This window comes from Symphalangus syndactylus, chromosome 6 (genome assembly GCF_028878055.3).
Source record: "Symphalangus syndactylus isolate Jambi chromosome 6, NHGRI_mSymSyn1-v2.1_pri, whole genome shotgun sequence".
Taxonomy (NCBI): domain Eukaryota; kingdom Metazoa; phylum Chordata; class Mammalia; order Primates; family Hylobatidae; genus Symphalangus; species Symphalangus syndactylus.
Window position 1 is genome coordinate 67,962,308 of NC_072428.2, and position 27,184 is coordinate 67,989,491.

The window sequence follows — 27,184 nt, forward strand, 5'->3', positions numbered from 1 at the left end:
AAGTGAACAGTAAATGTAATGTGCTTGAATCATCCGAAAACTATCTGCACCCACCCTCGCCACCCCCTGCTGCTGGTTCATGGAAAAATTATCTTCCATGAAACCAGTCCCTGGTGCCTGCTGTCACAGGGTATTGTGAGCATTACTTGAGATAACACATACAGTACATAAAGCAGTGATTGGCGCATAGAAAATTTAATGTTTTTTAAAATTATTATTGTTATTAAAGTTTTCAATAGGCTCATATAGGCTAGCCTGGCTTATATGCAAGAATTAATGGAAAGTCCTTATGATTTAAGAGTTAATTAGTAGTATATATATATAGTAAGTGGCTTTACTATTATCACTATTGATTATAATGTACACGATATTGGATTCATTGTAATATAATACTAACAAAATTAAACTTTGATTTTGAGGTAGTCTTGACTCTTAATATGCTTAATGAAGGGTATAATCAGAGATAAACCTCTCAATATATGACATTTGTCTGTTTAGATCTTTGTAATGCTAACTACAATTATTAGTATTTAACAACTTTATTGAAGTTTATTTAATATTTAATAAAATAGGCTTGCAGTAGTCCCTGTCTATCCACAAGGGATACATCCCAAGACCCCTAGTGGATGCTGGAATCTGCAGATTATACCAAACCCTGTGCATACATACCTATGGTATGTTTTTTCTCTATACGTACATACCTATGATAAAGTTTATCTTACACATTTTTCACAATAAGGGATTAGTAACAATGATAAAACAAAACCGTTATAACAATATGCCAGCACCACTATTTGTGCACTTTGGGGCCATTATTAAGTAACATAAGAGTTACTCAAATACATGCACCATGATACCAGGACAGTCGATGTGATAACTGAGAGGGCTAAGTGCTAACTGGTGCATAGCATCTATAGCATGGATACCTGGATAGGGACAATTCACATCCTGAGGTGAGAGGGGGCAGGACAGCTTAAGATGTTATCAAACTACTCATAATGACAAGCAGTTTAAAAGTGATGAATTATTTATTTCTGGAATATTCCATTGAATATTTTTGGACTGCAGTTGATCATGGATAACTGAAACTGCAGAAAGGGAGACTCAGGAAAAGGCTGGACTACTGTGTTTAAAAATACAATTCAACACGTTTTGACATGTGTATACACCCACGAAACCATCACCACCTATAAGATAATGAACCTAAAACATCATCCCCAAAATTTCTTCATGCTCCTTGGTAAGTCCTCCCCACCACTCACATACCTCATGGATGCCTTCTATTACTGTAGATTTGTTTATATTTTCTAGAATTTTATATAAATGGAATCATAGACCATGTCAACTTTTTCTGAAGTTACTTACTCTTGATCCCTCTTTACAAAACCACTTTATTGAGGTATAATGAAGTATAAAAACTATACATATTTAAAGTATATTGATACATTTTGACATACATATATATCAATGAAACTGTTACCACACTCAAGTTAGTGAACATACCCATTACTCTATAAGTTTATTTCCTTTGGTAATCTCTCCTTTCAGCTTCTCCCTCCCACCTTCCCAAACAACCACTGATCTGCTGTCACCATGGATTAGTTTGCATTTTCTAGAGTTTTATATAAATGGAATCATACAGTACATACTCTCTTTTTTATCTGGCCTCTTTCAGCATAATTATTTTGAGATTCATGTATTTTATTTTGTGTAACAATGGTTCATTCCTTTTTATTGCCGATTAGCATTCTGTTGTTTGGTTCTATCATGATTCCTTTTTCTATTTGTTATTTGGGTTGTTTCTAGGATTTGGTGTTATGAGTAAAGCTGCTACAGGATTCACATACAAGTGTTTGTATGGGCATATGCTTTCATTTTTTTTTTTTCCCCAGGGGTGTGGTGGTTATATTAGTTTTCTAGGGCTGCCATAACAAGTAACACAGACTGTGTGGCTTAAACGGCAGAGATTTGTTTTCCAGCAGTTCTAGAACTAGAAGTCTGGGATCAAGGCGTTGGCAAGGTTGGTTTTTTCTGAGGCCTCTTTCCTTAGCTTGTAGATGGCTGTTTTCTCCCTGTGTCTTCTTACGGCTTTTCTGTCTGTGTGCCTGTGTCTAAATATTTTCTTCCTGTAAGGACGCCAGTCACATTGGATTTGAACCCACCCTAAAGGAGCCCATTTTAGCTTTATTACCTCCTTAAAGATCATATCTCCAAATACAGTTACATTCTGAGATACTAGGGGTTAGGACTGTAACATATATACTTTTTGGTGGGTTGGGGGTACACAATAAAGCTCACAGTGGAGGTTATATGGAGAGCACATGTCTAGGATTTTCAAATTTCGTTTAGTTTTGTTTTTAGAGACAGGGTCTTGCTCTATCATCCAGGCTGGAGTGCAATAGCATGATCACATCTCACTGCAACTGCAAACTCCTGGGCTCAGATGATCCTTTCGCCTCAGCCTCCTGTGTAGCTGGGACTGTAGGCATGTGCCACCATGCCTGGCTTATTTATTTATTTATTTTTGTAGAGTTGGGGTTCTCACTATGTTGCCCAGTCTGGTCTTGAACTCCTGGGCTCAAGTAACACTCCCACCTTGGCCTTTTGAGTAGCTGGGACTACAGGCATGGGCAACTGCACCCAGCTGTATAGCTTTAGTATTTTAAGAAGTGGCTAGGCTGTTTTCCAAAGTGATCATACCATTTTACATTCATGCTGGCATTGTGTGAGAGTTCTAGTTGCCCTACTTCTATGCAAACACTTGGAAAGGCCAGTCTTTTAAAATTTAGCCATTCTAATAGGTATATAGTCATAGCTTTAATTTGAATTTCCCTGATGACTAATGATGAATAAAAAATTAAATTTTATGTGATTATTAAGTATCATAGGTTGTTCTCAGTGAACTGTCTTTTCAAAACTATTGCATGTTTTAAAATTGGATTGTTTTTCTTATTATGGGGCTTTGAGAGCTCTTTATGTATTCTGGATACATGTCCTTGATTGGATCTCTATTTTGTAAAAATTTTTTTTCCATACTGTGGCTTCTTTTTTCATTCTCTAAACAGTGTCTTTTAAAGAGAAGTTTAAAATTTGGATTTAATCTAATTTGTGAATTTTTTCTTTATTGATTCACTTTTGATGTGTATCTAAGAAAATTTTGCCTGATCTAAGGTCATAAGAGTTTCTCCTATGTTTTCTTACTTCATAGTTCTAGATTTTACTTTTAACTCTATGATACAGTTTGCCCTAACTTTTATATTTGGTGTAAAGCATCAATCACTGTTCATTTAATGTCATTATTTTTGCATATAGTTAAACAAATGTTCTAGCACCATTTGTTGAAGAGTTCATCTTTTTTTTTTTTTTTTTTTTTTTTACAGAATTACGTTTGCACTATTGTTGAAAAATCAGTTTTACACATATATGTAGGTCTCTTTCTGGACTCTCATCTCCTTCACTGATCTATTAGTCTATGTTTAAACCCAAACCATGTGGTCTTGATAACTGTAGGTATATGATAACTGTAGCAGTCATGTAGTATTAGTCTTCCAATTATATTCTCTTTAAGTATTGTTTTTGACTGTTGTAGGTCCTTTGCATTTCCATGTAAATTTTAGAACAGCTCTTCAATTTTTGTATAAAAAGCCTCTGAGATATCTGTTAGAATTATATTTAATCTCTAGATCAATTTTGGCAGAATTAATATCTTGACAATATTGAGTATTTTGACCAATGAAAATTGAATAGTTCTGTATTTATTTGTTTTCTTTAATTTTTCTCAGCAGTGTTTTTACTTTTCAGTGTACAGGTCTTGTATATTTTTGTTAAACTTAACCGCAAGTATTTAATATTTTTTAATGCTATTGTGAATAGTGTTGTTTTATTAGCTTGAATTTTCAGTTATTCATTGCTATTTATTTTGTGTATTGATCTTATATCCTGCAACTTTGCTAAAGTCAATTTTTAGTTCTAGTAGCTTCTTTTTGATATGTTTCATAGTATCCTCTACACAGATGAACATGTCATCTAAGAAAAAGAAAATTTTACTTCTTTTTAAATTTGTATGCCTTATGAAAGTTAAAAAAATTTTTGGAATGGAAGTTTGATTATGTCAGATGCTTTTTCTGTATCTATAGAAATGAACATGTGCTTTTTCTTTTTTAGCTTAATATAGTGAATTACATTGCTTGATGTTTGGCCTTGTATCCTAGAATAAATCCCATTTGGTGTATTATTCTTATATATTGTTGGATTCGGTGTGCTCAGATTTTCTTAAGAACATTTATAACTATGCCCATGGGGGATACTGGTGTGTAGTTTTCTTGTTAATGTCCACATTTAGTTTTGCTGTCTAGACAACACTGCCCTTATAAGAATGAGTTAAGTAGAATTTCTTTCTTTTCAAATTCCTAGGTGAGTTTTGAGAATTGGGATTATTTCTTCCTTAAATGTTTGGTAGAATTTATGAGTGAAGCAATCTAGTCTTTTTTTCTTTGGCAAGATATTTTACTACTATTTCAACTTTCTTTTTTTTTTTTTTAAAAGACATTAGTGCTACTTAGGCTATGTATTTCTTCTTCTGAGAGCTGTGGTAGTTTGTGTCTTCCAAGCAAGTTGTCCATTTTCCATTTCATTTAAGTTGTCAATTAATAGAAACAAAATTGTACATAATATTTCCTCATTATCCTTTTAATTTCTGAAGAGTTTGTAGTTTGTGTCACCTCATTCCTGATAATGGTAATTTGTGCCTTCTTTCTTCTTTTCTAGATTATAGTCTGTTTTAGGAAATGCCTTGTGTGGATCTGAAAAGAGTATTCTGCATTTGTTTAGTGCAATGCTCTATAAACATCAGTTAGATCAAGTTGATTAATAGTATTTTTTACCAGGCTCACATCTTTACTGATTTTCTCTCTACTTTTTCTATCAATTATTAGAGAAGGGTGTTGAAATCTCTGACTATAGTTATGAATTTGTGATATTTTATTGTGAGTTGTATCAGTTTTTGATTCATGTATTTTAAAGCTCTGTTTTTAGATGCAAAAACATTTAAGTTTGTTATGTCCTCCTGAAAATTTGTCCCTTTTATTGTTACGTAACAACCTTTTTCGTCTCTGGCATTATATGCCTATGTCTAAAAAAAAAAATCACTGACATGAGGAGTGGGAATACTATTATTGACATAGTTAAGTGAATGTCTTTGTAAAAGAAGATGAATTATCTAAACGAAATCAACTTTTTGTGAGAACAGAGGAAGGAACTGGAGGAAGGAAGAGGAATGTTGTATACTCATCCAACAATTATTTATCACATATGCTAAGTTTGCCTACTTAAAAAATTGATGATAATTAAATGAAAGATCAAATTTAGATATAATTCTTTATTCCTCACTCTCAAATTTGAAGTTAAACAGACTCTCAATTATTATAATATTTGGTATTATCCCCATTTAATGGTTGAGAAAGTTCAGCTCTGATAGGAAGAGGGACACTATTTTGTTTTGAAACATAGTTGAAGTATAACTCTAAATCTCAGTATTTTTTTTATTATTATCTTTTGTTTGCTTTGACGTAAGTGTAAGAAGATAGCATCATGGGGGAAAAAACCTCATGCTTTTCTTTCGTTAATTTTTATTACGTTAAAAGAAGCAAAGCAGGACATAACATAGTATGTTGTTACATCATGTCACATTGGGTAAAACATGACAGAACATATATTTACAAAAGTACACTCTTATTTAGAGCGAGATGACTGCTCTCAATTTGGAAACAAACCATCTGCTTATCATTTAAATTCCTGAATTACTTACCAGCCCACATCTCTAAACAGAAGTAACATACTGTTACTTCTTCAAACCGCTTTTAAGGTCCACTGTCTCCATATGTTATGCATATTTCCTGTGTTCTGAATGAAAACAGATTAGACATTTATGATGTTTAAAAAGACCAAGTTGATTTCTTTTTTTTTTTTTTTTTTTTTTCCCTTTAGACTGAGTCTCACTCTGTCACCCAGGCTGGAGTGCAGTGGTATGATCTCAGCCCACTGCAACCTCTGCCTCCTGGGTTCAAGTGATTCTCCTGCCTCAGCCTTCCAAGTAGCTGGGATTACAGGTGCCTGCCACCACACCCGGCTAATTTTTCTATTTTTAATAGAGATGGGGTTTCACCATGTTGGCCAGGCTGGTCTCAAGCTCATGACTTCAGATGATCCGCCCGCCTTGGCCTCCCAAAGTGCTGGGATTACAGGCGTGAGCCACTTTGCCCAGCTCCAAATTGATTTCATTAACATGAAAAGCTAATGAATTATTTTTTCAGCATTTGAAATTGCTTTAATGTAGTTAAGGAAATATTTGTTCATGCTTTGCTAAACCACATACCCCAATATAATCAGTAAATAAGCACTTACTTGACATAGTCCCAACAATGACTTACTCATTAGCTCTTACATCTTGCATTTATTCAATATTTATGGAGTGTTTATCAGGTGTAAGTGGCAGAGGTATATTAGTGAAATAGAATCTATATTCTAGTGAAAATTGTAAATGAATAAGTAGTTACTATATAGTATGATAAATTGTGGCAGAAGAAGGATTCAGGTCTGACAACTTTTTGCTTGGACAAATGGTGGGTGGGAACACAGGTACAAAAGTACTCATCTGCAAGTAAAGGTGAGATTGGCAATGCTTGTTTGCCAACTTGCTGGTTTTTATAAAGAGTACATATTTTCCTTCATGATCAAGTTAAGTGTATACTAGAACAGTGGTTCTTAATTGGTAACATGTAGAATTTTGTATGGAATGCAGGGTTTTCATAACTTAGTTATCTTGGATCCCCAGCGTACATACGAGTATGACATGCAGGCTCTGTTTTATCTTTCCTGGATTATTCATCTCTAGCATTTATTACTGGCTTCAGTATTTCTATTGCTTTCGGCAGCTTCCACCTCTGCTCCCAGTTTATATGAATTTAAGATAAAATCTATCTCTAACGCATATGAATTTCTGTCTAAAGCATATGTGTCCTTCCTAAAAAAAATTTCATTAATGTAGTACCCAGGTTTTTCCCAATGAAAAGTGTGAGTTGAATTACCACTGAATTGAGAGCTACTTTTGGGTGGGACTGGGGAGGAGGGACACGTAGTCTTTTGAGAAAACAGCCTTATTTATATTTAATGAACATCATGTATTTTAAGTTTACAGTTTGATGAGTTTTGGCAAATGTTTATAGTCGTGACTATAAGCACAATCAAGATGTAGAATATTTCTCTCTTCCTTGAAAAGTCCCTCTTTCTCCTTTGCAGTTTTCTCTTCCCATGTCCTAGATCCCAAGCAGTCACTTGTCTGTTCTCTGTCACTAAAATTTTGGCTTTTCTACAGTTCATATAAATGGATATATGTTTTCATTTATCTTGGGTAGATACCTAGGGATAGAATTGCTGGGCCTTATGGTAAGTATATGTTTAAATGTACAAGAAACTGACAAATTGTTTTCCAAATTGACTGTACCATTTTGCCTTCCCACCAGCAATATATGAGAGTTCCAGTATCTCCATGTTCTTACTATCACTTGGTATTGTCATTCTTTTTACTTGTTCTAGTGCATGTGGAGTGGTATCTCATTTTGGTTTTAATTTGCATTTTCCTCCAAACTAATGATATTGAACATCTTTTTGTTGGCTTTGGCTATTCATAAATATTTGTGTGTGTGTATACATTGTACATATATTCATATATCGTATGTATATGATATATGTAGATTTTTTTGTTCAAGTATCTGTTGAAATCTTTTGGTCATTTCAATTTTTGGGGTTGTGTAGCTTATTTTGACTAGTAAGAGTTATTTATATATTTTGAATTTAAGTGCTTTGCCACATATATATTTGCAGATATTTTTTCAGAGTTTGTGGCTTGCTTTTTCTTTCTTTCTTTTTTTTTTGTTTGAGATGGAGCCTCACTCTGTCACCCAGGCTGGAGTGCAATGGTGTGATCTCAGCTAATTGCAACCTCCACCTCCCAGGTTCAAGTGATTCTCCTGCCTCAGCCTCCCGAGTGGCTGGGACTACAGGTGCATGCCACCATGCCCGGCTAATTTTTTGTATTTTTAGTAGAGACGGGGTTTTACCCTGTTAGCCAGGATGGTCTCGATCTCCTGACCTCGTGATCTGCCTGCTTTGGCCTCCCAAGGTGCTGGGATTACAGGTGTGAGCCACCACCCCCAGCTGCTTTTTCGTTTTTTAAATTAAGTAATGGGCTATCATGGGCAAACCATTTGACTGCAAAGAGTAAAATGTTTTTAATTTTGATTAGGCACATTTTATCAATGTATTAGTTGTTCTGCCTCCTTCTATTTATGTTATAGTTACAAAGGTAGTTTTAAAGGTCCCTGGTACAAGGAGAAGGAATATGTATGGAGGACAGTCAATGTCACATTTTAAGAAGCACATGTGGGATAGTGTATATATTTTGGCATGGGCATCTTTGGATGGTATAATCTGCAGTGATGAAATTTTTTCTTTAATATTTGTTTTTTTTTATCCCCAATGTAATATGTCTTTGCTCAAATCAAGATCATAAATGTTTTCTCCATTGTTTTTCTTCCAGAAATTTTACATTTTGAGCTCTAACATTTAAGTCTGTGATTTATTTTGAGTTAGTTTTTGTTATGGAGTGAGGTATGGGTTGAGGTTCATATATTTCCGTTTGGAAATTCCATTGTTTCATCTCTGCTAGTTGAAGAAACTATTGATTCTCCATTGAATTATATTGATATCTTTGTAGAAAATCAATTGGACATATAGGGTTGGGTCTATTTTTGAATTCTAACTTTATTCCACTACCACACTGTCTTGATTACTTGAATCTTTATAGTAAGTCTTGAAATAAGTTTGCCAACTTTGTTCTTTTTTTTTTTTTTAACATTGTTACGACTATCTTGTATCCTTTGCATTTTTAATATAAATTTTATACTCAGATTGTCATTTTCTGCAAGAATGCCTGTTAGGTTTTGATTGAGATTGCTTTGACTTTATGATCAATTTGAAGAGATTTGATAATATTAAGTCTCCATTTATGTACGTAGCATATTTCTGCACTTTCTTAGGTTTTTAATTTCTTGCAGCATTATTTTTCAGTTTTTAGTGTTTAGGTCTTATACTTCCTTTGTTAAGCTTTATCCCTAAATGTTTAATATATTTGTATTCTAATGGAATGGAAATGTTTTCTAAAATTTCATTTTCTAATAGTTTTTTGGTAGGATAAAGAAAACAATTGTGTATTGAATATGTACATTGTTTTTAATGAGTTTGCTAAACTTACGACTAGATCACTTTCTTATACATTTCTAAGGATTTTTCTACCTACACAGTCTGTCCTATGTGCATTTGGAAAGTTTTATTGCTTCTTTCCCAATGTTTATTTTTATAATATCTTTTCCGTGTTTTATTTCACTGGGTTAGAGCATCCGGAAAAATAGCAAATAGAAGTGGTGAGAGTGGCCATCCTGACCTTATTTCTCATTTTAGGTAGAAAGTTGTTCACTTATAAGTCTGATGATAGTTGTCCCGTGTCAAATTGAAGAAGTTTCATTCCATAGCAGTGTCTACCCTGCAGACAGAAACTCTATTAGTTATTAGAATAGGAAAAATTTTAAAAATTTAATATTTAAAAAAAGTAAACTAAAAATGTAAATTAAAAAATTTAAAATTTAACGAGAGGCAAAAACTCACAGTTCTTACCTTATACGGCAGCAGTCTTTTATGTTTTCATATAAAGAAAAATTAGCTATTGAATGGTGTCTTAATTACTAAAAGGGGTACAAGAGGAATCTAAGGGATCTAGCAGTAGCAGGTAAAAGCTAGGGGAGGTTAGCAAATGAAGGAACCAAGGACTTGGGAGAGGGTCCTCCTCCCCAAACCCCCTCAGCTTTGCTTCAGATCTTTTTAAAAGAGAGTTTATAACTCATTATTTGCTGGTAGTGTAGAAACTTGCTAGAGGGCATGGGCCACAGGTGGTCTGTAGAAGAGTCCACTCTTGCCAGAGCATGGATGAGCTAGAGCAGGTCTGTAGAAAATGCCTGCCGTCTTGGTAGTGTTGGTAGAGAGTTGCCTAGGGGTGCAGCTGAAGCTACTGTGGAAATCATCTTCAGGAAGTTCTCAGAAGCAGCAACTAGTTTAGGAGAGCCTGCCTTGAGGGCATGGATAGAGTACTGTGGAAGCAACCTCATGTAGTTGTGCTGTAAGTGCTACTGGAAAAGGCTGATTTGTGTGCAAAAGATTCTTTTGGTTTTCCCCTATCTCAATTATTATTTCATTTGCATTTTCCAAAAATAGTTATTTTTGGATGTAGAATTCTGGGTTGACAATCTGGCATCTACTATTTGTGTCAAGAAGTCTGCCATTAATTGTATTTTCTCTCTCTAAGTATAAAGTGTCTGCTTTTAAGATTTTTTTCTTTATCTTTGGTTTTCAAAATTTTGAATATGATGTGTCCATGTGCAAATTGCTTTGTGCTTTTCCTTTTGGAGTTCTTTTAGCTTCCAGATTTCCTCCTCCTCCTCTTCCTCCTCCTTCCTCCCTTCTCCCTCCTTCACCCCTTCCTCTCCTCTCCCTCTTGTCCTCGTTTTTTTTTTTTTTTTTTTGAGGCGGAGTCTCGCTCTGTCGCCCAGGCTGGAGTGCAGTGGCGCGATCTCGGCTCACTGCAAGCTCCGCCTCCCAGGTTCACGCCATTCTCCTGCCTCAGCCTCTCCGAGTAGCTGGGACTGCAGGCGCCCGCCACCACGCCCGGCTAATTTTTTGTATTTTTTTTTTAGTAGAGACGGGGTTTCACCGTGGTCTCGATCTCCTGACCTCGTGATCCGCCCGCCTCGGCCTCCCAAAGTGCTGGGATTACAAGCGTGAGCCACCGCGCCCGGCCTGTCCTCGTTTTTTCCCGTTTCCCTTTCTTTTTCCTCTTTCTCCTCCTTTTACTTTTCCTTCTGCTCCTTTTTTCTCTTCCTCCTCCTCCTCCTTTCTTCTTCTTTACTTCCTCTTTTTTTTCTTCAACATTCAGGAGGTTTTTGACAATTATTTCTTTTTTTTTCTGCCTCCTTTTCTATCTCCTTTCCTGTTGGGACCTCAGTTACATGCGTTGAACTATTTGATATTTCTTGGTCTCTGAGTCTTTCATTTCTCTTCATTTTTTTTTTCCTCGGTCTTCTTCAAATTAGAAATTTCTGGTATCTATCTTCAAGATCACTGATTGTTTTTCTCTGCTATCTCAACTATTCTGTTGAGCTCATCTAGCAAATTTTGATTTCAGTGATTGTACTTTTTTAGCTCAGTTATTTCCATTTAGTTCTTTGTTATAGTTTCCTTTTTCTGTTGAAATTCCTTATTTATCCATCTATTAAATAACATATTGCCAAGAATTTTTTGAATATGTTTTCTTATAACTTTTGACCATATTTATAAAAGCTATTTTGACATCTTTGTTTTTGAAATGCAATACCTGGACCCATTTGGATTCAGTCTTCATTGACTTCTTTTCTTTCTTTTTATTTTTTTAACCTGACTATGGAGCACACTTTCCTGTTTTGTTTGTTTGTGTGTCTAGTTGTTTTTGACTGGAAATTGGACATTTTATGCTATATATTTCCAACTGGTCCTCCAACCTTAAGTTCTGCCCTCTGAAACTTCAAGCCAGTAGGCTTTTGCTTTCTTTCACCTGAGCTGTGTGCAGTTGCAGAACACACCTTAGTGAAAGGTGCAGCAAACACACAGCAGCTTTGTCTTTTAGGTGTAGAACCCTTTCTAGTTTTTGCCTGACTTTTTGTCAGGCTCCTGAGTATTTCCAACATGTATGCAAAATTAAGCAGTCAGTCAAGCTTTTGAGTAGAATTTATATTCAGAATTTGTGTCTCAGTCTTTCCGTGGATCTTTCCCCTCCAGAATTTCTTTCTTAAACTATAGTTGCTCTAATTTTTGAACTTTGACATGTAACCACTTTGATGTGGTAAGGATATAGTTTTCTGCTCTCAGAACTGCTGGGGAGTTTGGTGAGCACCCCTTGGCAAGAAAGGCAAAAACTAAGTTCTTACATTATGCAGTAGCAGTATTTCATGAGTAAATTCTGCTTGCATTTTGTTGTTCTTCCAATGTTGTTTTAAATACTTTTGTCCAGATTTTACGTTGTTTTCTGTGAGACGAATGATGTGACCTTTACCTCACCATTATTAGATGTTCCTGATAAATTTCTTTTAAAATTTCAAAACTAGTATATGTACCTGATTAGAAAAATTGGGAAAATAGTATAGTGTAAAATAAAAGAAACTACAGAAATTATTAGTAGAGCTGTAAATTGCATTTGCTAAGTTATTGCTTATTAAAAAACAAACGAACAAGTAAATATTTACAATGAATTATCCTGATGAATGCATACCTATCCGAGTAGATAAATACGGTGTTTTTGTGTTAAATTAAATTAGTGGTTAGCATGCTTTTTTTTCTAAAGGGCCAGTAAATATTTTTGGCTATGCATGCCATACAGTCTCTGTTGCAACTATTCAATTCTGCTATTGTAGTTTGAAAGCAGCCATAGACAATAGGTAAACAAATGGGAATGGTGGTGTGCCAGTAGTACTTCATTTATATAAACAGGTGGCAGGCTGAATTTTGCCTGCAGGCCTTGCTTTTTTGAGGAAGGAAAGCCATTCCCTTCATGGGAAATGTTTGGTAATGTGAACTGCTGTTTCTCATCATGAGGGATTGCTCCAAGTGTCAATTTTTCATTTGTAATGAAGAAAGTATTACCTTTAATCTTCCAGTTGGGAATATACTTTGGAATTCACTCTATCTAACCATAATGTTTTACTGTATGTAATTTGTGTGTGAAAGTATGTGTGTGTGTTTTCTGGCTACTTTCAAGAGTTTTTTTTATATTTAGATTTTATAATTTTGTTATGATGTATCTGGGTATGGTTTTTCTTTTTTATTATAAATTCACAATTCATAATTGTATACATTTATGGGGAACAAAGCAATGTTATAATCTATGAATACAATGTGGAATAATTAAATCAAGCTAATTAACATATCTATTACCTCAATTACTTTTTTGTGGCAAGAATATTTGAAATTTACTCTCTTAGCAATTTGGAAATGTGCTGTATTATCAACTGTATTCACCATGCAGTGCAATAGAACTCAAAAAAAGCCATATTTCTCTGGAGATTTTGTACCCTTTGATCAAATCTCCTCATTTCCCCCACCTCCAGCCTCTGTAACCACCATTCTACTTTCTGCTACGGGTTTCATATAAGTGAGAACATGTGATGTTTGTCTTTCTGGGTACAACTTATACAGCATAATGTTCTCCAGTTTCATCCATGTTGTCTCAAATGACAGAATTTCCTTCATTTTAAAGGCTGAATAGTATTCCATAGTGTAAATACCTCACCTTTTCTTTATCCACTCATCTGTTGATGGACACTGAGGTTGATTTCATAACTTAGCTATTGTAAATAGTTGCTGCAGTGAACGTAGGAGTGCAGACATCTCTTCAACAAACTGATTTCAAGTCTTTTGGGTGAATACCCAGCAGTGGGATTGCTGGGTCATATGGCAGTTCTATTTTTAGTGTTTTTGAGAAACTTCTATACTTCTTTCCATAATGCCTGTACTAATTTATATTCCCACCAAGAGTATATGAAGGTTCCCTTTTCTCCATATCCTTGCCAATACTTATCTTTCATCTTTTTGATAAAAGCCATTCTGACAGGTGTGAGATGATACATCATTGTGGTTTTAATTTGCATTTCTCTGCTAATTTCTGATGTTGATTTTTTTTTTCATATATCTGTTGACCATTTGTATGTCTTTTGAGAAATGTCTATTCAGGTCACTTATCCATTTTTTTCAATTGAATTTTTTGTTTTCTTGCTATTGAATTGTTTGTGCTCCTTACATATTTGGGTTATTCATTCTTTATTGGATGGATGGTTTGCAACCATTTTCTCCGAATCCTTGGGTTGTCTCTCTACCCCGTTGTTTTCTTTGCTGTGCAGAAGCTTTTTAGTTTGATGTAATTCCCATTTGTCTCTTTTTGTTTTTGTTGCCTGCACTTTTGGGATCAAATTCAAAAAATCATTGCCCAGACCAATGTTGTTTAGTCTTTATCCTGTGCTTTCTTTTAGTAGTTTTAGAGTTTCAGGCCTATGTTTAAGTCTTTAATCCATTTTGCACTGATTTTTGTATATGGTGTGAGACAAGGCTCTAATTTCATTCTCCTGTATGTGAAAATCCAGTTTTGACAGCACTATTTATTGAAGACACTGTCCTTTTCCCATTGTCTATTTGTGGTACTTTTGTCAAAAATCAGTGGAAGCCATGTGTGGTGGCATGTGCCTGTAATCCCAGCTACTCAGGAGGCTGAGGCAAGAGGATTAGTTGAACTCAGGAGTTTTTTGAGATCAGCCTGGGGGGAATATAGTGAGACTCAGTCTCAAAAAAAAAAAAATGGTTGATTGTATATGAACCTGCTTTAGCCTCTGGAGTAGTTGGGAGTAGTGCATCACCATGCTAGGCTAATTGTTTTATTTTTATTTTTTAGAAAATAAAACTGGCCTTAAGCGATCCTCCTACTTTAGCCTCCCAAGTAGCTGGGAGGCTACTTACGTGTCTGAGCCACTCTACCTGGTGATTTTTGCTTTTCATATTCACAGCTATGATTAGCGTTCCTTTGTTTTTGGTTTTTCATTAATCCATCACATATTTTTACATTTGAAAAGTCAAAGTTAGTATTTGTCAAACATCTGTTAATCTCAAAAAGTGCTGTACTAAACTAGACCTTGGATTCAATGTTTTACGCCATCTAACTCTTTATGGAGTGTTTTCACATATATTAATACCTGCATTGACCACTTTCAGGCAGGTTGATATTAACTATGACCATCTTACAGACGAAATCAATGTGTAGAGGGTTTAAATGACCTGCCTAAGGTTGCCCAAGTAGTAAACAATTGGAAATGAGATAACTAGACATCTAGTTGCCTAATAGGAAATAAATATCTGCTAAATACAACTATTTTTGTATTTATATTTATAAATTGCATGTTAAATTGACCCACTGAAATCTTTCTATAAGATGATGCCTATGTGATTAAAGGTGTTGTAAGATGATGATTGAAATGTATTATAATCATACTCCTCACACCTGTAATCCCAGCATTCTGGGAGGCTGAGACAGGGGGATCACCTGAGGTCAGGAGTTCAAGGCCAGCCTGGCCAACATGGCGAAACCCCGTCTGTACTAAAAAATGCAAAAATTAGCCTGGCATGGTGGCGTGTGCCTGTAGTCCCAGCTACTCGGGAGGCTGAGGCACGAGAATCGCTTGAACCTGGCAGGCGAAGGTTGCAATGAGCCGAGATCGTGCCACTGCACTCCAGCCTGGGTGACAAAGTGAGACTCCCTCTCAGGGGGAGAAAAAAAAACGTTAACTCTATATTAAGCGTATATTTCTTGTTTATTTTACTTACTGTGTGTTGGTTTAATGAATTAAAAAGTATTGGACTATAGAAACATGAGTCTGTTGAATTTTGATTATTTTCACTTTAGGAGGTACTCGAACTACCTCTGCTTACAATATTTTACATTGTTCCAAAATTCTGCTTTAATCTTTTATCTTGGCTGGGTGTAGTGGCTCACGCCTGTAATCCCAGTACTTTGGGAAAGCTGAGGTGGGTGGATCACCTAAGGTCAGGAGTTCGAGACCAGCCTGGCCAACAAGGTGAAACCCTGTCTCTACTAAAAATACAAAAATTAGCCGGACATGGTGGTGGGCTCCTGTAATCCCAGATACTTGGGAGGCTGAGGCAGGAGAATCGCTTGAACCCGGGAGGTGGAGATTGCAGTGAGCCGAGATCGCGTCACTGCGCTCCAGCCTGGGTGACATAGCAAGACTGCCTCAAAAAAACAACAAACAAACAAACAAAATTTTTAGTATAACAAAAATTGTTACTTCTTTTTTAAGAGAAGGAGTCTCTGTATATTGCCCAGTCTGGCCTCTTAACTCCTGGACTCAAAGGATCCTCCTGCCTCAGCCTCCTGAGTAGCTGGGACTAGAGGCATGTGCCAGTGTGCCCAGCTTACTGTTATTGTTACTTTTTTATTTTTATTATTACCAAACAATGTGTGTGCATAGCAGAACATGGAAAATAACTAAAGAAGAAAATCACCCAGAGATTACTGCTGTTATCACCTCAGCATACATCCTTATAGATGGTTTTGATTTGCACACATATACACAAAAACACACACACAAAAGTCCAATCCAGAAGTTTGCATTTATTATATCTAGGCTTTATGTCTCTTAAATCTCTTATCTAGCACTGTTCTTAAAAACAGTCTCTTGTTAACTTATTATTTTTTTGAGACAAAGTCTTACTTTGTTGCCCATGCTGGAGTGCAGTGGTGCAATCTCGGCTCACTGCAACCTCCACCTCCTGGGTTCAAGTGATTCTCCTGCCTCAGCCTCCCGAGTAGCCAGGACTACAGGCACGCACCACCATGCCTAGCTAATTTTCATATTTTTAGTAGAGATGGGGTTTCACTGTGTTGGCCAGGCTGGTCTTGAACTCCTGACCTCGAGATCTGCCCGCTTCAGTCTCCCAAAGTGCTGGGATTACAGGCGTGAGCCACCACACATGGCTGTTAACTTATTTTTAAACAAAGGCATTGTAGACTGTTATTTCCCCCTGTCACTGACATAGAATGAATGAATGTTTTTAGTATTAATCATCTTAGATGTAATAAAAACTCAAAAGAAAGAGACATTTCAATCAAGAATTTGCTATAGGTAAATTTACAAATGCTGAGAATTAGCTCTGAATTCATTATTTTTGACCCTTGTTAGTAGTTGTTTAGGTACAAGGAAATGAAAAGCAATCTCTTTAGCAGAGGTCAAAAGAAAGTTGTACACTTCAGTGCTTTCCCATAGAAACAAAGGAAGCTTAGCTGAATTGGCAGAATGCTATTAGAATGAGATATCCTTAAAAATGTTGGTGGGAAGAGCTGATGAAATAAATAAGTTGGGAACAAAGGATTGAATTTGGTATTCTTCTTCCACTGGAGAAGGTACCGAAAAAGAATTTGATCCTCTGATTGCCTAGGGTTTTGAGACATGAGAAAGAATGTAATTTGATCTGGTTTTGAGAAATTATTGCATATTTTATTTTAAGTGCTTGCTGCCTCTGCCTTTCCCCTTTTGCTCCTCAGATATATAAAGTAAGTAGCCTGACCTACAGGAGGGCTGTTAAAAATCGTATCACTAGATTAAATAGAATTAAAAAAGAAACAGGAAGATTGAAGATGTAGTTTAATATATGTATCATTAAGAATAGAATAAATACAAGAACATAATGGGTGAGAAATTTATTTCTTAATAAAAATTTCTGAGAATAGACCTTTCAAGATTTAGTTATATATGCTTTAATAAAAACCTATCATAGTAAATTTATAATTTTTGTTTGAGTATGTGAATAACCCTTCTCCTGCCCATTATTGGCCTGTTATAAATCTTTCAATGAATTGTGGTTTGGAGTTATATTCATATTGTGCTGAATTTACAAAATTTAACAGTTTTCTTTAAACGTTTTAAAAATTTTCTAACTTAGCACCAACTTCCCCCATACCTGTGTGTGTGTGTGTGTGTGTGTGTGTGTGTGTGTGTATGTGTATGCCTGTGGAGAAATGTTCCAGAGATTCTTACTTCTCATTTAAAAAAAGTTAGAAAAAATTTAGCTCTTATTTATAAATTACATGCTGTATTTTACTAATTAAGTCTATAGCCTTGCTTAACTTTGTCTTGACAATTTCCAAACTGTGAATCTTTCTATTTTTCTAATGCCATAACTGTGTAGATTTGCAACAACAAAGATTTGTGTTTTTCAACTTTAGCTGGGCTTAAGTACTGCTTAGCAATTCTACGTTCTATTTACTTGTGTGTTCCTATACTCTCACCCCTGTCCTTATGTTAGTGTCTTTGTCATTCTCAGAGGTTTATTCTTTCTTCTAATTCAGAGAGGGAGAGGGAAGGGGAAGAGCAAAGGGGAAAATTTACACAGTGGGAGAGGGTCGGGGAAAGGGAGAGGAAGAGAGTTTAGTTATATTTGCACCTGCTTCCTTTTAACACAGACAACAGATTGCTATGTATGTTCTTAATCCTATCTTAAACAGGACTCTTTCTCAGTCAGCCATTTTCCTTCTTGTATCTGTAATTTCTTCCACCTTACTGAACACTGACTTCTACTTAGCCAGTAAAAATGTGTTTAAATATCTTCTATCCTAAAAATATCCTGTTACCAATTTTCTCTCAACTATGATTCTCATTCTAGCCACAACTCAATCTCCTTCTTTACCTTTATTGTCAAACTTTTCACATTTACTTATACAATTAATATCTTCTCATTCAGTCCTCAACTATATTCTCATCTGCACTGCTCTATTAAGATTGTAAATTATTTGACCTATTGGACACTGTTGATTACTTCTATAATAGTTTTTTTCAAAATTTAATTAAATAATTATATGTAGTTTAAAAGTGAAATTGCGGCCGGGCGCGGTGGTGCACGCCTATAATCCCAGAACTTTGGGAGGCCAAAGCGGGTGGATCACCTGAGGGTCAGGAGTTAGCGACCAGCCTGACTAACATGGAGAAACCCTGTCTCTACTAAGTACAAAAAAATTAGCTGGGCGTGGTGGCGCATGCCTGTAATCTGAGCTACTTGGGAGGGTGAGACAGGAGAATCGCTTGTACTTGGGAGGTGGAGGTTGCAGTGAGCCAAGTGCACCATTGCACTCCAGCCTGGGCAATAAGAGCAAAACTCCATCTCAAAAAAAAAAAAAAAAGTGAAATGGTATGCTGCAAAGGTTACAGAAAATAGTAGTATTCTTTTCCACCGCTTCTAACACATGAATTCCACAATGCAGAGGCAACCTCTTGCAGTCTTTGCCTTATTTCCTCTGTTGCTTCGTTATATCAAAATTAACTTGCCTACACTGCTATTCTTGTTTTGGTTTACACATTACTGACTTCCTACTACAGAAGATGGGAATTTGGTTTTCTTTACACTCTATGGTGGTGTGGGGATGTTCACAATATGGTAATACATAAATTTTGTTTAAAATAATATTTAATGTTTAACATATTCTGTTCAAACTGTGTAACAATTACTCGTAGCTGAGTCATTGTACAACTTTTCTTGCTACCTTATGTTGTTTTCATAGTTAATAATTGCCTCACTTTTTATTTGCTTAGTTTGTTTGTACCTAATGCTAACTCCCTAACTTTGTGACATAAGATTCCTTTCAATATTATCAAGAACACCTAGTAATTTTTCAGTTGTATTTTTCCCTCTGTGGAGGTACATCATTTGTTTAAGTTTGTTATCTTGTTCTGGTCTTGTCTGCTTGAGACTTCCGTTTACCTCTGTAATTTGTTGAATCCCAGTTGTCTTTTTGGATTTACTCTGTATTTTACTGATTGTGGCTGGGAGGTAGATATTTTTAGATCTTTAGGTCTTGCAAATCTGGAAATATTTTTATATTATTTTCATAATTAAGAGTTTGATTAATACAGATTTGTATGTGAGAAATTCCTTACCTTCCAAATTTTAAGGCATTATTTTATTGTCTTCTAGTTGCAAGTATTGCTGTTGAGTAGTCCCGGGTTGTTTTGATTCCTGTTTCTTTGTTTAATGAAATTTCAGGATGTGGTTTAATGTGGGTCTCTAAAAAATCAGTGTGCTGAGTATGAGTAGTTAGCAGGCTCTTTCACTTTGGGAATTCATATCCTTGTATTGAGAAATATCCTAGCGTAATTTTGTGTCCTCTATTTCTTTGTTTTTCTGTTTGAATTCCTGGAAGACTTTCTCAACTTTTATTTGGAATTTTTTTACTAAAATTTATAGTTTTGCTATGATAATTTCTTAGAGTCTTTCAGTTCTCTAAAGTGTTCCTTTTCTTATAACATCCTATTCTTGTTTTATGGTTGCAATGAATGTGTTTTTGTAGGTATGTTTCAGAAATTTCTTTTGATCTTCTATTTAATTTATTTCTTCCAAATTTCTTTTTTCTGTTTATTTTGCTGTGTCTTTCATGTTAAAGGAATTCCTTAAGTGCTTATTGATTCTTGTTTGCCTTTTATTTAAAAGTTACTTTGAGGCTTATGGACGCTCACTGTTTTTATTTGTGGGTCTTTATCTATTTCAATGTGTAATTTCCAAAAGTTAGCATCTACCTATTTAATGTGTAATTTCCAAAAGTTAACATCTTGTGGGTCTTTTTTCTTGGGCTGCTTTTTTTTTTTTTTTTTTTTTTTTTTTTTTCCTAGAAAGGGATCCTCTTATTACCTGTCTTGAGAATGGGAGAGTGATCGGGATATAAGCAGAGTTCCACTGCTTTTGGATCAATGGAAGGAGATATAGTAGGTTGTGAGGTGGGATGGATGGTGGCCTAACATTCGCTGTGTATGGTTTGACTTAATATCCCATCATTATTAGTATAGTGTCTCACTTCTGCCCTAATTATCCTAACTCTGGTTTTTTCCCTTTTGGGAATCTTCTCTTGGTGTATGAGTGGGAGGTGATTGGTGTCTAACTGGGCAGACAAGAAGAGAGGAATCTAACTCCTTTTTAGAGTGCTTTGCAGCCAGTCCACCAGTTCTCAGTCTTACCTGCTTTCTGGCCTTCTGGTGCCTTTCTATTGATGCTTCTAATTCCTAAGGTTCTGCTGAACAAATTAGCATGTCTTCTGACTCTTCAGAGAGTGAAATTGTAGCTACCTTTGTACTGTTAAGTCAGTTACTCTCTTGTTCATGCTCCAAAGTTTCATTGATATTTTTTGTGTTACATCTTTCCCTTATTGTGTTCTTTTTTTCTTTGTGGTGTATACTCTTTTATTTCCTTCTGTCGTTTTTGTGGTATTTCTGGAGGGAGTAACGTTAGGTCTATATGTTCACTGTAGTATATTTAACGTAATGGCTTTTCTTCATTTTGAAATTCTTTACTCTTGAGAAATTATTTACTCTTGACTTCTAGGATTTTATTTTTCTGGAATGCCTTCTGATTCTCATGTTACTTTATTTTTTGAGACGGATTTTCACTCTTGATGCCCAGGCTGGAGTGCAATGGTGCAATCTTGGCTCACTGCAACCTCTACCTCCTGGTTCAAGCGATTCTCCGGCTTCAGCCTCCCAAGTAGCTGGGATTACAGGCCTGTGCCACCATGCCTTGCTAATTTTTTGTATTTTTAGTAGAGACGGGTTTCACCATGTCAGTCAGGCTGGTCTCAAACTCCTGACCTCAGATGACCCACCCGCATCCGCCTCCCAAAGTGCTGGGATTACAGGCTTGAGCCACTGCATCCAGCCCTTATGTTACTTTTGAGCCTTCCCTGCTGTATCCTTTTCTTTTGCCTCATTTTATATGTTGTTATTTCTTATTATTCTTTTCTTCTGTTTAACTTTCTTGATTTGCCTCATCAAGTTTTCTGGTTACAATCAACTCTTTATACACTGATGACACCAAAATGATATTGATACTTCTTACCTATACTCTGAGGTCCGGTTCCATAATATCTGTTAGTCATCTTTTTTATGTATCTCCCACATATATCAGTTTCCTTACCCGTTCTCCACTTCTCCACCTCTTGTACCCTTGGATTTTATTAGATGTGTGTTTAGTTTTTAAATTTAAAATACTGTGATGTTTCTAAGTTTATAAATTCTTAAAATTTATATTTAGTAGAGCATCCTTCAAATTACATATTCTTGATTATTAAAGGTTAGAAGTGCATTCCTTTTATGCCAGGCTAGAAAAGTAAAAGCACATATTGAACAGAGGAACATGCATCCTATTCTTGTCTCAACCATCATGCACTCTCAACCATCTCCTGCAGTCTTTTTCCTTCAGCCCCACTGGCCATCTTATTTGACCTCAAACATGCCAAGTATGATCCTACCTACAGGCTCTTGTGGTCTTTTGACTAGAACCTTCTTTCCTCCAATTTTCAAATTAGTTGATATATTGACATCTTGTAGAGGGGGTTTTGGCAAATAGTAGGTATTGCGTTAGTGTCAGCAACTATTACTGTCATTATCATTGTAATATCCATACTGGCTATTCACTTTCTGGTTTCACTTAGTTTCCGTTCAAATTATCTTCTTCTAAAAGAGGCCACTCTTGATTTACTCTATTTAAAATATCCATTCTACCTCATTGTTATTCATATGCTTATTATGCTTAATTTTTTTCATTGCACATATTCACATGCATATGACTTATTTATTTCTGTAGTTATTTGCTCCCACTTTCCCCTAGATGTAAACTCCTTAAAAATAAGGGCATTGTCAAATTGACTCTATCGCTGATTCCTTCAATTTGCCCGTTACAGTGCTTATGAAATAATTGTTCAATAAATTCTAAACTAACAAATCAATATCCTTTTCTTTCTGTATATTACAGTGTTTTACACTGCATCAATGGATTTTCCATTAAGTACTCTTTAGATACAATCCTAAAGAATGTTTTATTAGGGTCTAAATCCTCAGCAATTGTAAGATGGGGAAGCATTGGAAATAGGAATAACTATTTTTTTTAATTGTGGTAAAATATATACAATGTTAAATTTACTGGGTTGGCTATTTTTCTGTGTACAGTTCACTGGCATTAAGTAAATTCACATTGTTGTGCGTCCACTACTACTGTCCATCTCCAGAACTTTGTCATTAAACTGAAACTCTATGTCCATCATATAGTACCTCCCCATTTCTCCTCTCTCAGCCTCTAGTAACCACTGTTCTACTTTCTGTCTCAATGAATTTCACTGCTCTAGATACTTCATATAAGTAAATCATTCAGTATTTGTTGTTTTGCTTCTTGCTTAGTTCACTTAGCATAATATCTTCCAGTGTTCATCCATGTCGTATACTATATCAGAATTTCATTCTTTTCTAAGTCTGAATAATATTCCATTGTATGTATATACCATATTTTGTTTATTCATTTATTCATTGATGGACACTTGGGTTGCATCTACGTCTAGGCTGTTGTAAATAATACTACTATGAACATATGCAAATATCTCTTTGAGAGCCTACATTCAGTAGTTATGGATATATACCCAGAAGCAGGGTGGCTGGGTTGTATGTTAAATCTATGTGTAATTTTTAAAGTAACTGCCTTACTGTTTTCCACAGTGGCTGTGCCAATTTTTATTCCTATCAGCAGTGCACAAGGGTTCCAGTTTCTCCACGTCCTTCTCAACACTTGATATTTTCTGTTTTTTTTGATAATAGCCATTCTAATGGATGGGAAGTGGTATCTCATTGTGGTTTTGATTTGCATTTCCCTAATGATTAGTGATGTGGAGCATCATTTCATGTGCTTATTGGCTATTTGTATATGTTCTTTGGATAAATTTCTTCAAGTCCTTTGCCCATTTTTAAATTGGGTTGTTTAGTTTTTGTTGTTGAGTGGTAGGAGTTCTTAATATACTCTGGATATTAACTCATCAGATATGCAATTTGCAGGTGTTTTCTGTTTCATGAGTTGTTTTTTAATTTTGTTGATAGAGTCCTTTAATGCACTAAAGTTTTTAATTTTTGGTAAAATCCAGTTTTATTTATTTATTTATTTAGAGACTGAGTTTCACTCTTGTTGCCCAGGCTGGAGTGCAGTGGTACGATCTTGGCTCACTGCAACCTCCATCTCCCAGGTTCAAGTTTTTCTCCTGCCCCAGCCTCCCAGGTAGCTGGGAGTACAGGCATGTGCCACCACGCCTGGCTAATTTTTGTATTTTTAGTAGAGACGGGGTTTCACCACGTTGGCCAGGCTGGTCTCGAACTCCTGAACTCAAGTTATCCACCCGCCTTGGCCTCTCAAACTGTTGGGATTACAGGCGTGAGCCGCCATGCCCAGACTGTTTTTAGTTTTGTGGCTTGTACTTTCGATGTCATATTCAAGAAATCATTGTTAAATCTATGTCATAAAGCTTTTCCCTTATGTTTTCTTTTAAGATTTTTATAGTTTTAGGTCTTAAATTTATGTCTTTGATCCATTTGAGTTGGTTTTTGTATATGGTAGAGGTAAAGGTCTAACTTCATTCTTTTATATGTGGATGTAACTGTAAGAGGTCCATTGCCCAATGTTTGCAGCAAGTCAGTACACCAAGACATCAGATTGCAGCAGAGACAGATGTTAAGTTTAGGGCCACTGACTGAGGAGATGAGAGGAAACCTCAAATCTATCTCCCTGTGGAGTTTGGGGCTAGAGTTTTGAAGGCTTTTGGAGTGTGCCAGAGTTTGGAGATGGTTGGTTGGTCCAAGAGTGCAGGGTGAGATCATGGGACAGGGAGATGAAGGGACTGTATTCTCATGCTGATTTGGTTCCTCTTTGGGGATCTTTAAGTTGGTTGGTGTCAGCTGTTTTACTGGAATTCAGGATCTGCTTAAGTATTCCATATCTTGAATAAGCAAAAGCCTTATGATTCTAACATCAGAGACCCTCTCTATCTTTAAAAAGTCTTACAACGTTAGTGTCAGAAATTCTATCTGTAGTAACAATGGGGATTCAAATGGAAAGTATGTACTGTTTCTAGACTTTGCTTACAAGGAAGTGGGTCAAAGTGCAGCTGATTTATGCTTCATTATAACTATATTTCTATTCAAAATTCTTGTTAAGCCTGTGAGGACAGCTTCATGGATTTCCAGTTTTTTTAAGTACGTTTGTAAGGATTGTCCGTTGCCCACTCAATAGTCTTATTACCCTGGTCAAATATCATTTGATCATATATGCAAGGATTTATTTTTGGGTTCTCTGTTCTATTCCATTGTCTTAGATGTCCATCTTTCTGATAGTACCAAATATTTTTGATTACTGTAGGTTTGTAGTAAGTTTTAAATCAGAAAGTGAGTCCTTCAACTTTCTTCTTCTTTTTTCAAGTTTGTTTTGTTTATTTGGGATCCCTTAATGTTCTATATGAATTTCAGGATGGATTTTTCTAGTTCTGCAAAATGTGCCGTTGGGATTTTAATAGGGATTGCATTGAATCTCTAGATCACTTTGGGTTGTATTGTCATCAATAATAAGTATTCCAAACCATGAGCACAGGATGTCTTTTTATTTATTTGTGTCTTCTTCAATTTCTTTCAGCAATGTTTTGTTTTGTTGTTTTCAGATTACAAGTCTTTCACTTCCTTGTTTTATTTTTCCCTAGGAGTTTTTTTTTTATGTGTTGTAAATGGAATTGTTTTCTTAATTTCCTTTTCTGATTGTTCATTGTTAGTGTATAGTGAGCAATAACTATTTTGGTGTGTCACTTAATATATGACATTACTAAATTACTTCATCTCCTGTCTGTATATTAGTAGCAGATAAGTGATTTGAACTAAATTCAAATGGAAACTAAATTCAGAATAAATGATAACTTCCAACAAATTGAATTTAAATGCTAAATTTGAACTTAATTTTTGTTCATTAAACTAAGGTTTAAACTTAAGCCAACTCATTCGAAACTATAGTCCTGGAAGAATACCAGATTATCAAAATAACCATTTGAAACAATTAAGTTTGAGCTCTTAAAAGATTGTGATAATGATATTTCTGGGGTACAATTTATAACTTATAGTTCTTATTGTGCCTTGTACATAGTTCTCTAGTTGCATTGCATTTCTTCTCTTTCTTTTTTTTTTTTTTTTTTTTTTAAGACAGGGTCTCACTCTGTCATCTAGGCAGTGGCTCAATCATAGCTCACTGTAGCCTTGAACTCCTGGACTCAAGTGATCCTCCTGCCTGAGTAGCTAGGACTATAGGCATATACCACTTATTGATCGTTCTCTAGAAGTTGCTGGATATATAATAGTATTGAATGTTTTTCACATTTAGGATGTGGGATGTACAATTGAGGAGAGATTGTAGATTATATATTTTTGCTGTTTTTTTTTTTTTAATTTACAGGCCACAGAAACACTATTCAGAATGGGTGTAGCAAGAGGAACCATCACAACATTAAGAAATGGAGAAGTAAGATGAGAATTTTGATATAGTTATTAGTTGTTAATTTATAGTTTGCGATTTTAAAATATAAAATGTGATGAAATCTATGATGCTTTGTCTAAGAAATAGATATCTGATGTATATAATATTGAATGTACCTGATGAACAAATCCATTTTAATTCATAGTCATATTGGAACCAGCTCTTAGGTTGAAAACAAATTACTGTCTTTTATCTTTAGTTATCAAATATCTTTACTCTTAAAAAATGACATTTTATTAGTAACTTCTACAAATGTTTGTAATGGAAAAAGAATCCCTTAGCTTTTGCTTTCTTTCTATTTTGTGTTATACAGAACTGATACTTATTTCTTAAGATAAAATAATTGGAAATGTTGAACATTTACCACACGTGGAGAGAAGGGAAGGAAGAGGGAGAGGGACAGGGAGAAAAAAGCTGGAGAGGATTTTGTCTGCAGATGCTAAGTTTTGACTTTTTAAAATGCTCCTGTCAATCCTTTAGAAGATTTTTCTATCACCTCACATAAATTTTCGTTTTGATTACCACTCTGTCTGCTCTTTCTTTATTTTCTCCTTTACTAAGGCAAATTGAGGTTGAGGTCGAATGTAACACCACATTGTTATGTTCCTTTTTCTATTCTAATGGCAAGTACTTAAGGATAAAATACAGAACTCCCTATTTTTGAGGAGATGGGGTCTTGCTATGTTGCTTATGCTGGTCTTGAACTCCTGGTCTCAAGCGATTCTCCTGCCTCAACCTCACGAAGTGTTGGCATTACAGGCATGAGACACCATGCCTAGCCCTTAGAATTCCCTATTCTTGAATTAAGTTTGATGTTATTTAATGTAATATTTATAATTCAGAAACCTAAATATTTAATAGTGGAAGTGAGTATCTAAGGAGTTGAATAGAATTGTATTACTTCATGACTATAAATGTGTTGGTTGATGTATTTGCTCATTAGGCAGAAAGGTGCCAACATTTGAAAAGTATGTACACTCTAAATATTTAATTATATATTGGCAAGTCACCTTGGTATAATTTTTTTTTTTTTTTGGAGACAGAGTCTCACTCTGTCACCCAGGCTGGAGTGCAGTGGCGTGATCTTGGCCCACTGCAAGCTCCGCCTCCCAGGTTCATGCCA

The 27,184-nt window shown here is 35.4% G+C and overlaps 1 protein-coding gene across 5 annotated transcripts in view; it reads left to right on the forward strand.

Annotated features, from left to right (window-relative positions):
• TMEM135 (transmembrane protein 135) overlaps nucleotides 1-27,184 on the forward strand; it is a 275,389-nt gene that overhangs the window by 90,071 nt on the left and 158,134 nt on the right. For 3 of the 5 annotated variants that reach the window (XM_055283181.2, XM_055283183.2, XM_063641502.1), the window contains one exon: nucleotides 25,981-26,046. The exons of the other annotated variants lie outside the window; for them this stretch is intronic. In XM_055283181.2, coding sequence (XP_055139156.1) covers nucleotides 25,981-26,046 — 66 coding nt within the window. The remainder of the gene's footprint in view (nucleotides 1-25,980; nucleotides 26,047-27,184) is intronic. 5 annotated transcript variants of the gene reach the window in all.